General features: G+C 46.6%; 1 protein-coding gene across 1 annotated transcript in view; it reads right to left on the reverse strand.

The window, feature by feature from the left end:
* MALRD1 (MAM and LDL receptor class A domain containing 1) overlaps window positions 1-12,366 on the reverse strand; it is a 746,310-nt gene that overhangs the window by 101,512 nt on the left and 632,432 nt on the right. The window contains exon 36 of the mRNA XM_075315583.1: window positions 6,717-6,783. Within this exon, the coding sequence (XP_075171698.1) occupies window positions 6,717-6,783 (67 nt within the window). The remainder of the gene's footprint in view (window positions 1-6,716; window positions 6,784-12,366) is intronic.

Genomic DNA, 12,366 nt, shown 5'->3' on the forward strand with positions numbered 1-12,366 from the left:
GGGAATGTGACGCCCTGGGGAAGCCAGGGGTCACAGGTCATGACACCACCACACACCCCACATTCCCTGCAGGCACACCAAGGTCAGAACACAAATCCTTGTTGCCCTCCTCCAGGGGCTGATGTTCACACCAGGGGGTGGGCCAGGTGGTTGGCTACGCCCACCGAGGAGTTCACAGTCCTGGAGGCGGGAAAACCAGCAGTGAGAGTTTGAGTCGAGTTGGAGAGTAGAAGGAAGTGGTAGAGGAGCAAGTGACAGGAGTGGAAGTGAAGGAAAGTGACAACAACAGAGCCTGAAGTTGGTCCGGGTGTGTGCCCCGGACTGAGACAGCAAGGTTGGCAGACGGCGGTGACCGTCTGCAGGAGAGGCTGATCGGAGGTTGCCGAAAGGACCGTGGACGGGTGGTGGCCCGGCGGTACCGGAGCGGTATACAAAGAGAGGACAGCACCGTCATCATCCTTGGGCTGAGTGAGTACCTCCGTGCCGTGCGGCACAGCGCTGCCCCTGCGTCCCTGCACCTCCACAGGCCCCATAACCCGCCTGTCCACCACCCTAACCCCCCCCGTCATCGGGCCCCGGGACCACCAAACCCCCTACCCACGGAGGGGCAAACCAACATCTAGCTGCTCCATACCACCACTCCCGGGATCCCCAGACAGAGCAGCGGTGGTGTCCACACAATCACCACAACCGTGGGTGGCGTCACGGACATTAATCAAATCCGCCACCAACAAATCACCCCTTTCACTTACGGGTGAGGAGCGTCGCTCGAGTCCCCGGGATCCGGCCCATCGCTCGAGCCACCGAGCAGCAGCCGCAGAGCGGCGGCGGCCGGACCCAAGCAGTGGGAGAGCGCAGCGTTGACACCCTCCTCCCCGCCTGCGACAGATGGCATAAAGGAAGATACAGTCCATACAGGTCCAAGTAGTTATATGCTGGTGCTCTCCAAGTGTCCCTTTAATTAGAGATGAGCCATCAGCCTTCATGTTTAAGAAATCAGTCTCCACCTCCACTAATTTGAAGAGACCAAGCAAAAAATCTCCACCAATTCATAGCTGCACAAGCGTTGATATTTTTCTAAGACTTGTGCAGGATGACCTTTTGAAAATTCCACAATCACTCCTTGGTCTGGGTTCCAACCTTACTAAGGGGGAACTCCTGGCACTTGACTGTTTATCAAAAAATGATGACCTTATCATTAAACAGTCCGATAAGGGAGGATATCTTATGGTTTTGAGTCACACTAAATATCTTGATATGTGCCACGCTCTGCTTAAAGATAGGGATACCTATGAATGTCTGTCCCGTGATCCAACCAAAGCATATACGGACATTCTCCTCCCTATACTTGATAGAGCGAGGCAGAATAATCTATCAGTAAATGAATATGAGTTTTTGGTACCACGATGTCCAGTGATTCCTGTGTTCTACGCCCTCCCAAAGGTGCACAAGGGCCTTGAGCCTTTGAAGGGCAGGCCCATTGTGGCAGTAATTAGTTCTTTGTCCCAAAACGTTGGCATCTATGTGGACAGAGTCCTACGCCCTTTTGTCACCTCTCTTCCTTCTTATGTCCGGGATACCCCCCATCTCTTATAAATTCTTGAGGACATCAATGTGGGCCCTGATACTATCCTGGCCTCCATTGATGTTGAGGCACTTTTTAGTTCTATCCCTCACGATTTAGGAATACTGGCGGTGAATTTTTTCTTAAAGTCAAGAGCTGTTGAGTGTGCGAGGCACAGCAACTTTATCGAAGAATTACTGTCCTTTACCCTGTATCACAATTAGTTTTTATTTAATACCAAGTACTTCCACCAGCTCAGGGGTACAGGTATGGGGAGCCCTTGTGCCCCCAGCTATGCTAATCTATTCCTGGGCTGGTGGGAGGAAATGGTAGTTTTTGGGGGGGAGGACGGGGAATCTCTTCAATGTATCGGACTTTGGGTCCGATACATTGATGACATCCTCGTCCTCTGGACAGGGTCTATTTTTGAGTTTGAACAATTTGTTGGAGGCCTCAACAACACCACTTTGGGGCTAAAATTCACCCATACCTGTGATCAGAATTCTATTACCTTTTTGGACTTGGTAATATTAAAAGATGAGGGGGTAAAATTCATACCCTTACACATCGTAAACCAACAGCGACCAACTCCTTATTGAAGTGGGATAGCCATAATCCTCTTCCCCTTAGAAAGGGTATTCCAAAGGGGCAGTTTATAGAAATTGTTCTAGAGAGGAAGACTTTAAGACACAGGCCTCAGACCTCTTTGGTCGATTTTTAGATCGCGGGTATCCAAAGCACATCCTACAGCAGTCATATGCTTATGCCAAGAATATTAATAGACACACACTTATGGCTCCTAGGATGCGTGAGAATAATTCCAACATCACACGTATCATTGGTATATACGATATGCAATCTGAACGGGTCTTCTCAGTGATTAATAAACACTGGAAGATACTGACGGCTGACCCCGATTTGGCAAAATATATCACGAAATCTCCATGCATCACCTGTAGACGGGGACGCACCCTGGGTGACAGGCTCATGCACAGTATGTACCAAGGACCTAGACCAGAAGGGACCTGGTTGGATAGACGTATCTGCGGGATGTTTCGTTGTGGCAGTTGTAAATATTGTGGCTCTATGGAACAATGTAAGAGCGTGACAAGTGCAGCCATGGGAAAAACATTTTTCCTACGTAATTTCAGTAATTGTAAGACCTCCGGAGTTGTCTATACTACTTGCATGTGTCCCTTGGATTACGTTGGCAAGACCCTGAGACAACTCCGTAGGCGGGTGTTTGAACACCTTTCCGACATTCGGAACGGACGGGACACACCAATTTCCCGTCATGTAAACATGGTCCCTTGTGGGAACATAACTCATATTCATTTTTCTGTACTGGAAGTGGTTAGACCTAGCCCTAGGGGAGTTGATTTCGACAGGTCATTATTGCAGAAAGAATCAGCATGGATATTTAAAATGGGATCTTTGACCCCGGGAGGGCTTAATGAACAGCTCTCCTTTAGCTGCTTCCTCCCCACTTAGCCTTGAGAGGGACCCTAAATTGCTTTGTATAATCCACTATGCCTTACCTTGGAAGATTCCCCCCCCCCGTTTTGGGGGGACTGCCCATATTGATGGGTATTATTCATATATATTTTTTTGCCCCTGGGGATTGATAACATGAATATGGAGGGTTTAGTTGTATATATATATATCTCTTATATATCTCTCCATCAGGATTTTTATGCTATGTATGATATAATATCATTTGATGCAATATTATTTGCCACTATATATTATACCTTTTTGTATATGTGCTTAGCGTTGTAAGCGGGTGGTCTTGTCCAGTGCGGCGCTGCTATACTTTTGCGCTGCTATATTTGTTCCACTTATGTGACACTATTGTAGCGGTGCATGTATTATATGATATGCGCGACCAATTAATCCAAGTATCGATCGCGCATCACTGCGCATGCTTAGGAACACTTCCCTCTGCCTAATCACGTGATTTTTTTCATTGAGCGGAGGCGCCGTATTTCTTGAGATCCCGCGCATGCGCTATAGTGCATGTATTTTAGGATATGCGCGACTAACTAATCCAAGTGTCGCTCGCGCACCACTGCGCACACGTAGGAACACTCCCCTCCGCTATATCATGTGACTCTTTCATTTAATAGAGGTGCCATACTTTTTAAGACCCCGTGCATGCGCTGTGGTGGTTTTTCTCCTTGACTGGCTGTGACCCTGCTGAGCTTCCGTCCACGCGTGCGCATTGCCTGCAATGTATTGGGCATGCGCACCTGCGGTGCTGACGGCAATGAACGATCGCTCTGATTGCCCACAACTGATTATGGGAACGTGGGCTATTTAAACCCCATGTCGGTATGCAGCTCCATGACGCCTCTTTGGACTGTGGCAGTATTCATCTATACAGCATTGTCTGCACCGCTGTGGATCCTTTTGACTGGCGCCATGGACCTGCATATCTGACACTATATCTCTTTGGGCAAGTACTTTACATCTCTGTTTTCCTTCTATCTTCATGCCATATGTGGTGTAGTTTTAACTTTGTACTTTGTATATATATTACCTCCAACTTTTTGCTGATAGAAAGTATTTACCTTATAGCCTCCTGATGAACCACATTTTTTGTATGTGGGGAAACGTGTCATGAGGTGGAGACTGATTTGTTAAACATGAAGGCTGATGGCTCATCTCTATTATAGGGACACTTGGAGAGCACCAGCATATAACTACTTGGACCTGTATGGACTGTATCTTCCTTTATGCCTTCCATATCATGTGGCGCTGCCTGAACAACTAACTTACGGTCCCTAAGTTAAGTCCTGGGCTCTGATGTGATCCCTTACATGTGATCCCTCTCCTTGATATCTTCCATGTTTGTATTTATTCTGTCTGTTGACAATGTTTATATGAAAGTGACCCATTTGGTCATTATATTTGTATTTTACATTGGTGGTGTGACTTTTTATATCTGAATAAAAACTGTATATTTGGGAATAACTGTATTAATTCCTTGCCAAAGTAATATTCCCAGGACTTTGGGCCCAACATACTAAGACTATTGTTTCACTTTAACTCAAATTGGACTTCTGTTTGTTCCTGCAAACCTTCCTCTCCCCTTGTAGTGTCACAGGTATGTCACGGGGGACAGAGTCATGTGGTTTCTGGCCATAGTAGGTCACAGCATTTGGCTGCGCAGAATGCTCACTGACTTTCCATTGTTGCTGCTGTCAGTATTCATTGGTATAGGTAGCTTTCCTGCTGGATTCATCTCTCCCCCTTTTTGGACCCAGCAGAAGCTCGCCTTCCACCCAGCTGCTCATCATCAGTATTCCTTCAGTGTTTAAATACCCCTTCCTTCTAGGACTGGTGCTGGTGATATTTTTCAGTTCATTCAAGCCTTGGATGCAAGCAGGTGGCTTGTACTACTCTGTGGTATCGTTGATGAAAACTCTGCTGAACTTCTAGTTGTGCCATCTGTAGATAAATAGTTCATACATTTTCCCCCTGTGTGTCCTCCTTGTGTCGTCGATAGTGGTTAGTGGGGTTGACAAAGAGCTCATCCCATCTGTTTCCTATTTAGAGCCCAGCACTAGAGATATCTAGGGTCAGGTATTTGGCTTGGCGTATAGCCGGGGAACCTATCTAGGATGGTGAGGGACCCCAAGGACTATACGTAGGTTTGGACAGGGGTCACCATCTTCCCCTTCCCTAGACACAGGGTGTCCCTTCCCTTTTGCTATTTGCTTAGTAAATCCCCATACCTAGTGTGACATGTAAGCAGTGTGTGGTGGCCTCTCTATGATCTTTCATGAAGAATGAGAAACCATGCAATGGCATTTTAGGGAGCCAGGTCCAAGTTAATTAGTTATGCTGCTAGGGTCTTTTAGTCTGTACAGGGACCAGTTTGGTCAGGACTCACCTTCCCCTTTTCCCTTACCCGTGTGTGAGTTATTAAGGTTGGGGCCACACGGGGATTACTGCGATCCCCTCGAATGACACTCGGCTCACTCTGGCAGTACAGCAGAGCCGAGTGTCATGCAAGTGTCCCTGCAAATGAGGTCCGATCGTGCGAGTGGACCTCAGCTGCAGGGGGCGGGCCAGCTTTGAGGAAGGGCGGGCCGGTGCTGCGGAGGGCAGTGGCCGATGCTGAGGAGGGGAGGGAGGGATTTATCTCCCTCTCTCCTCCATAGCCAGCTATTGCCATTCTCGCCCTGCACTCGCGGTACACCAGGGTACCGCGAGTGCACTGCAATTTTTCTCTCGTCCCATAGACTTGAATGGGTGCGAGAGAAACAAAACTCGTATTACAGTCGCAGAATGCTGCGATTGTTTTCTCGGTCCGATTAGGGCTGAGAAAATAATCGCTCATGTGTGCTGACACACAGACTAATATTGGTCCGAGTGGAATGCGATGTTTTATCGCACTCCACTTGCACCGATTTTCATGCCATGTGGCTTAGGCCTTATGTTGATAACAGCCGGAGAGCCCCACTCGCAGGCTTTCCCCGTGAATGGGCTACGGAAGTGTCACTTGAGTTTTTCCACAATTACTGGCCTTAACTGAATCACATTATAGTCAACTATACACCCCCAAACCCAGTGTCTTTCTGATTTCCACACCTTTCCCCATACAGTAATTCTGATTCTTTAAGGAATGCATGCCTATTTTTATACAGGACACAGATGAGAAAAATGTTACGGTTCTCTCCTTGTTTATTGTTTTCAATCCTCTTCTTCTCACCATGCAACACATCGATTTTTTTTGTTTTGTAACGTTGTATTGGATATTAGTAAGTTAGGAACCAGGAACATTTTTCAATATGGGCCGAGAGGCTGGAGAAGATTGGAACCTCAGTTGACTGAGTACACATAATAAAAGCTGAGATCACTGAGGACTTTGTTTTTATTCTTTTTTTCTATCTACTGGCAAAAACAGTGAAAAAATCCATTGTTCTAAGTGTAAATATAAATGCACAAATGAGGAAGATATAGTCAAGAAACACCAGTACTTGTGGATTATTTCCCTTTATCTCACTACAAATGTTTTACTTTTAATAACATGGATAAGCAAATCTAGGCAGACTCCACTATATGGCAGGACCGACAACAAACATGTTTTGTGTACAGTGTATACTAATTCTGCATTTAAAGCCATGAACGTTTATATGACCCTTACCTGCATAATGGAACTTTTTTTTCTAGGACACATTCTCCTCCATTTCTGCAGTATCTATTGGGACATTCTGAAAAATAAAACAAAAAATGGTAAACAATGATGGCATGTTTTTCGATTGAACGAAAATAATTATGTCAAGTGTTGTATTCTCTGTTAGAAGCGAAACCTTTACTGGATAATGCAGTAACCCATGATAAAGGTTAAAGGGAACCTGTCACCAGTTTTTTGGCTATAAGCTGTGGCCACCATCAGTGGGCTCTTATGTACAGCTTTCTAACATGCTGTATATAAGAGCCCAGGCCGCTGTGTACAACATAAAAAACACTTTATAATACTCACCTAAACCGGTCGCTGCGGTGGATGTGGCTCAGATGGGCATCTTCGTCCTCCGGTGCCGGTGCCGCCTCTTTTGGTCATCTTTGTCGCCGCCTTTGTTGTCCTTCTGAAGCCGCGGCGCATGACACGTCTGACGTCATACACACTCGTCGGCATTCAGGTCCTGAGCAAGGCAGATCAAAGTATTGTAGTGCGCATGCGCGGGACCGGCGAGTGTGTATGACGTAGACGCGTCATGCACCGCAGCTTCAGAAGGAGGACAAAGATGGCCGAAAGAGGAGGTGCCGGCACCGGAGGACGAAGACGCCCATCTGAGCCACATCCATCACAGTGACCGGTTTAGGTGAGTATTATAAAGTGTTTTTTATGTTGTACACAGCGGCCTGGGCTCTTATATACAGCATGTTAGAATGCTATATATAAAAGCCCACTGGTGGTGGCTGCAGCTTATAGGCCGAAAAAATGGTGACAGGTTCCCTTTAATGTAGGAGGTATTTGTTATACAGAAATTTTCTCTAACTTTGCCGCATGTCATGGTGGCGTCAGGTTCTGTTCTGATTGCTGATTCTGACACTCTGAGAAATTCTCTAGTGTCTATGAGCAATGAAGGCTGACTCGGCCATTGACCTGCTGTGTGCTGATTCATAGGCAGGCTAGCAAGAGTTAATCTCTGATAGTCTGCTTGTTTGCTCTCTTTGATCACCTGTTGTGAGGGAGCCTATCACATTCACTCCATCCCTATGTATACTGGCTGGGTCCTTCCTCCTATGTCAGCTATAGTTTATCTTAGTTGGTCTGATGTGGTGCGGTGTTCCATACTTTCTGGTGCTTGCAGTTCTTGTTGCTTTTGCGGAGTTTACCACAGTTGTCTTTTGTAGTTTCCTTCCTGCTCTTGTTTTTCTCCTGAATCTCTTATTGCCCTATCCTGTGTGTTTGTAGAGTGTCAGAGTTTTGGTTTTCCCTTGTCTCTCTACATCTGTGTTTAACATCATGCTCCTGCCACGTCCTTCCCTGGTGGAAGGGGGAGGGGGGAAATCAGACTAGGTCTGGTCAGGAGCAGGACCCGGAACGGGCATCTCTACCATTAGGAGTGTCCCTGAGATTAGGGATTATAAACCGTGCTGCCGTAGAAAGGAGGATCTATGTAGAAGGAATGATTTTACTTTTCTATGAGTTTCAAAGCCTTATGGCTTTTTCCTCAGGACAATATGACTATGGCAGCGCGGTTTATTAACCCTTTTCTCTCCATATTTGAACTGCATCTCCACATGGGTTCTGCTAGAGCCATATTTACGCCATTACAGTGGTTGTGACTCTCACAACCACAGCAGGTGAGTCTACCCTTACAGCACCTTTGCTAACGGTATTTTAAGATAAGACCATATTTGCGCTTACTGTCTCTTCCAGCACTTTTAACCATTATCACTGAGATTAGGGATAGCATAGGGCCCACTAGCATGAGGAACAGCATAGGAGCCCCTATCCTTCTTTATCCAACAAGACACATTGGGACAATATTAATCATGTAGCACCCCTGAGCCACTCAGGGCACAACAAGGAACTGCATCCTCTAGCGGATGCAGGACCTACCCCCTGGGACCTGGAGTACCAGTGCAGATACCACAAAGGCACAACCAAAATCCTATTTCTCCACTCCACACCGAGCATAGAGGGTTAACCTCCTAAAGGAATGGTCGCCATGGGAAGGAACGAGTCCCGGGTTTAGCCCACCTGGTGGGAGGAGTCAGCAGTGAGTCTGAGAAGTGTGGCACACAGAGAGGTGACCCCGGGGGCACGGGAGAGAGGTCATCAGGGCGGGTATGGATAGGTACCGCTGGGACTGGAGCACGCACGGGGCACAGGGCCCTAGATCAGGCGCCAGTTTTACACGGCTTGATAATCACCCAGGGCACGGGACCGGGCAATGGACACCAGAGTGACATTCCCATTTGAAAACCGCCCGGGACTGAGTACCCCCTTCCCTGGGCGCGACAATCACAATTAACATTTATCACCTATCTACAGTCAGGATCCTTCCATTGGAACCCACAAAATCCTTAGTATGCAGGTCTTCAATCAATGTATAATCAAATTGAGGGGTAGCTATCTGGATCGGCAGTCAAGCATGACTCTCTAATTAATGTCCATAGGACTCACAGATACCACCAGGTTTGGCTGTTTAAGTGACGAGGAATGGGGGGGCGTTGGAGGCGCTGTATTAGTAATTGACGGGACCTACAGAGATCAAACATTTATCTGCATACTGTGGATACATGAAACTGTCAATTGGGGGCAACCATTTTAATCCCAAAACCAGGAGGTGCCTCCTTAAAAAGTTGGCACATGGAAGAGCAGTATGGGCTCACAATATGGATCAGTAAAATGTGGCTGTATGCAAGAAAGCTAAGCAATCACTAAAAGACACAATGACTTAGGACATTTACAAAAACAAAAATCACCATGTAAAAAAACATTCTAAAAAATTCCAGCAATTAATCCTTCTCCTATCATTTTATTCCGCCTCATATTGCAATGGGAAATATATGAAGAATTCAACGTGTGACCCAAGAGAACGGCCACGCTTCAGTCTCCATCTCTCTCGTTTCTGGCCATGACAGTCCTCGTCCCCTGTTATACCACTAATAGCAGATAAAGAATGGTGAACTGCCCATCAGAAGTCAAAAATAGAAGAAATCAGGGAAAAATGAAACCTGTGCTTCCAGCAAAACTTCTAAAGAAGATCCTCCAGACTCAATTGTGAATGCTTATCTCCTGGTTTTCAACATTTATATGGTCTTTTAAGGAAAATTCTCATATCTGAAATATTTTGCATATCCATAGGATAAGGGATTGCGGAATGGCCAAATATCTGACCGCTGTAGTATTCTCTCTCGTTTTCTAGGCATCACTAGCTCTACAGTCTTAAATGGAAACTGCTAGGTTGGATAACCCTATTAACCTGCAGATACTGGGTCAGTCTACAGGATAATAACGTTAGAAAGGTGCCCGGCCGCCATACTGAGAGCGTAGCACTGGGCGAAAATAAACTACACTATATCACAAAAGTGAGTACACCCTTATCATTTTTCTAAATATTATTTTATATCTTTTCATGGGACAACACTGAAGATCTGACCCTGTGATACAATGTACAGTGTCAGTGTGCAGCTTGTATAACAGTGTAAATTTGGTGTCCTTTAAATAACTCAACACACAGTCATTAATGTCTAAACCGCTGGCAACAAAAGTGAGTACACCCTTAAGTGAAAATGGGCAAATTGTAAACAAAATGTCAATATTTTATGTGGTCACCATTATTTTTTAAGCACTGCCGTAAAGAGGTTTTCCACTACTAATGTGACCCCCTTTCTTTAATCCTAACTCCTTCTAACTAACACTTTCCTAACATATTAATATACTTCTGCTATCTTCTTTGCTCTTGTAAGCTTATGTCTAACAGGTTCTTAAATACCTTTATTGTTGTTATAGCTTAGATCCTTCTGGCTGCAGACTGGAACCGGACCGACTGAGTAGGGCACATCACTGGTGGGGGCTGAGAGGAGAGAAAAGTGGGATCTGTGCATGCGTGTCCACACTGCTGTCACTCAGGGTACCTTCACACTTTAGCGATGCAGCAGCGATCCGACCAGCGATCTGACCTGGTCAGGATCGCTGCTGCATCGCTACATGGTCGCTGGTGAGCTGTCAAACAGGCAGATCTCACCAGCGACCAGTGACCAGCCCCCAGCCAGCAGCGACGTGCAAGCGACGCTGCGCTTGCACGGAGCCGGCGTCTGGAAGCTGCGGACACTGGTAACTAAGGTAAACATCGGGTATGGTTACCCGATGTTTACATTAGTTACCAGCGCACACCGCTTAGCTCTCCTTGCTCTCCTAGCTACAGTACACATCGGGTTAATTAACCCGATGTGTAATGCAGCTACATGTGCAGAGAGCAGGGAGCCGCGCACACTGCTTAGCGCTGGCTCCTTGCTCTCCTAGCTACAGTACACATCGGGTTAATTAACCCGATGTGTACAGCAGCTACATGTGCAGAGAGCCGGAGCCGGCAGCACAGGCAGCGTGAGAGCTGCGGAGGCTGGTAACTAAGATAAATATCGGGTAACCACCTTGGTTACCCGATGTTTATCTTGGTTACAGCTTACCGCAGCTGCCAGATGCCGGCTCCTGCTCCCTGCTCGCTTCATTTGTCGCTCTCTCGCTGTCACACACAGCGATCTGTGTATCACAGTGGGAGAGCGCCTTTGGAGAAAACGAACCAGGGCTGTGTGTAACGAGCAGCGATCTCGCAGCAGGGGCCAGATCGCTGCTCAGTGTCACACACAGCGAGATCGCTAATGAGGTCACTGCTGCGTCACAAAAAGCGTGACTCAGCAGCGATCTCGGCAGCGAGCTCGCTGTGTGTGAAGCACCCCTCACAGAGAGGAGGCCCCACCTCCACTAGAGATGTGCCCTGCTCAGTTGGTCCAGATCCAATCAGCAGCCAGAAGGATCAAAGCTAGAGCAGCAATGAGCCTGTTAGAGATAAACTTACAGGAGGAGAGTAGATAGCAGAAATATAATAGGAAAGTGTTAGTTAGGAAGAGTTAGGATAAAAGAAAGAACATCACATTAGAAGTTGAAAACTTTTTTTAACTCTCTTGGTCCTGGAGTTCATTCGAGTTTCACAGGAGTTACTGGATCCTCTTCTGTACTCCAAAACATGATCACAGACCTGGTAGATGTTAGAGACGTTGCACTGCTCCACTTTCCATTTGAGGAGGCCCCATAGATGCTCAAAAAGGTGTCTTCAGACATGCAGGTCCAGCCCCTTTACCCTCAGTTTATTGAGCAAGGCAGTGGTCCTCTTGGAGATGTGTTTTATGTCGTAATCGTATTGGAATACTGCCTGTGGTCCAGTTTCCAAAGTGAGGGGATCATGCTCTGCTTCATTATGTCACAGTACCTGTTGGCATTCATGGTTCCCTCAATGAACTCTAGCTTCCCAGAGCCAGCAGCACTCAACCAGCCCCAAACTATGACACTCCTGTATGACTAAAAGCTAGCAGCTCCTATTCATTTTTTCGGGGTGTTGTACTTTTAGTACAGTGGCTGGACATCTCCCTAACATTATAATCCTGCAGGTTTATAGCGTTATCTGACATTATAGCTCCACCAATAGTATTACAATGATGGTTGTGCCAAAATGAGGATGGATGATGACTAGTGATGAGCGAGCACTACCATGCTCGGGTGCTCGGTACTCGTAACTAGTGATGAGCGAGCACTACCATGCTCAGGTGCTCAGTACTCG

Source organism: Anomaloglossus baeobatrachus, chromosome 6 (assembly GCF_048569485.1).
Source record: "Anomaloglossus baeobatrachus isolate aAnoBae1 chromosome 6, aAnoBae1.hap1, whole genome shotgun sequence".
NCBI classification, from domain to species: Eukaryota; Metazoa; Chordata; class Amphibia; order Anura; family Aromobatidae; genus Anomaloglossus; species Anomaloglossus baeobatrachus.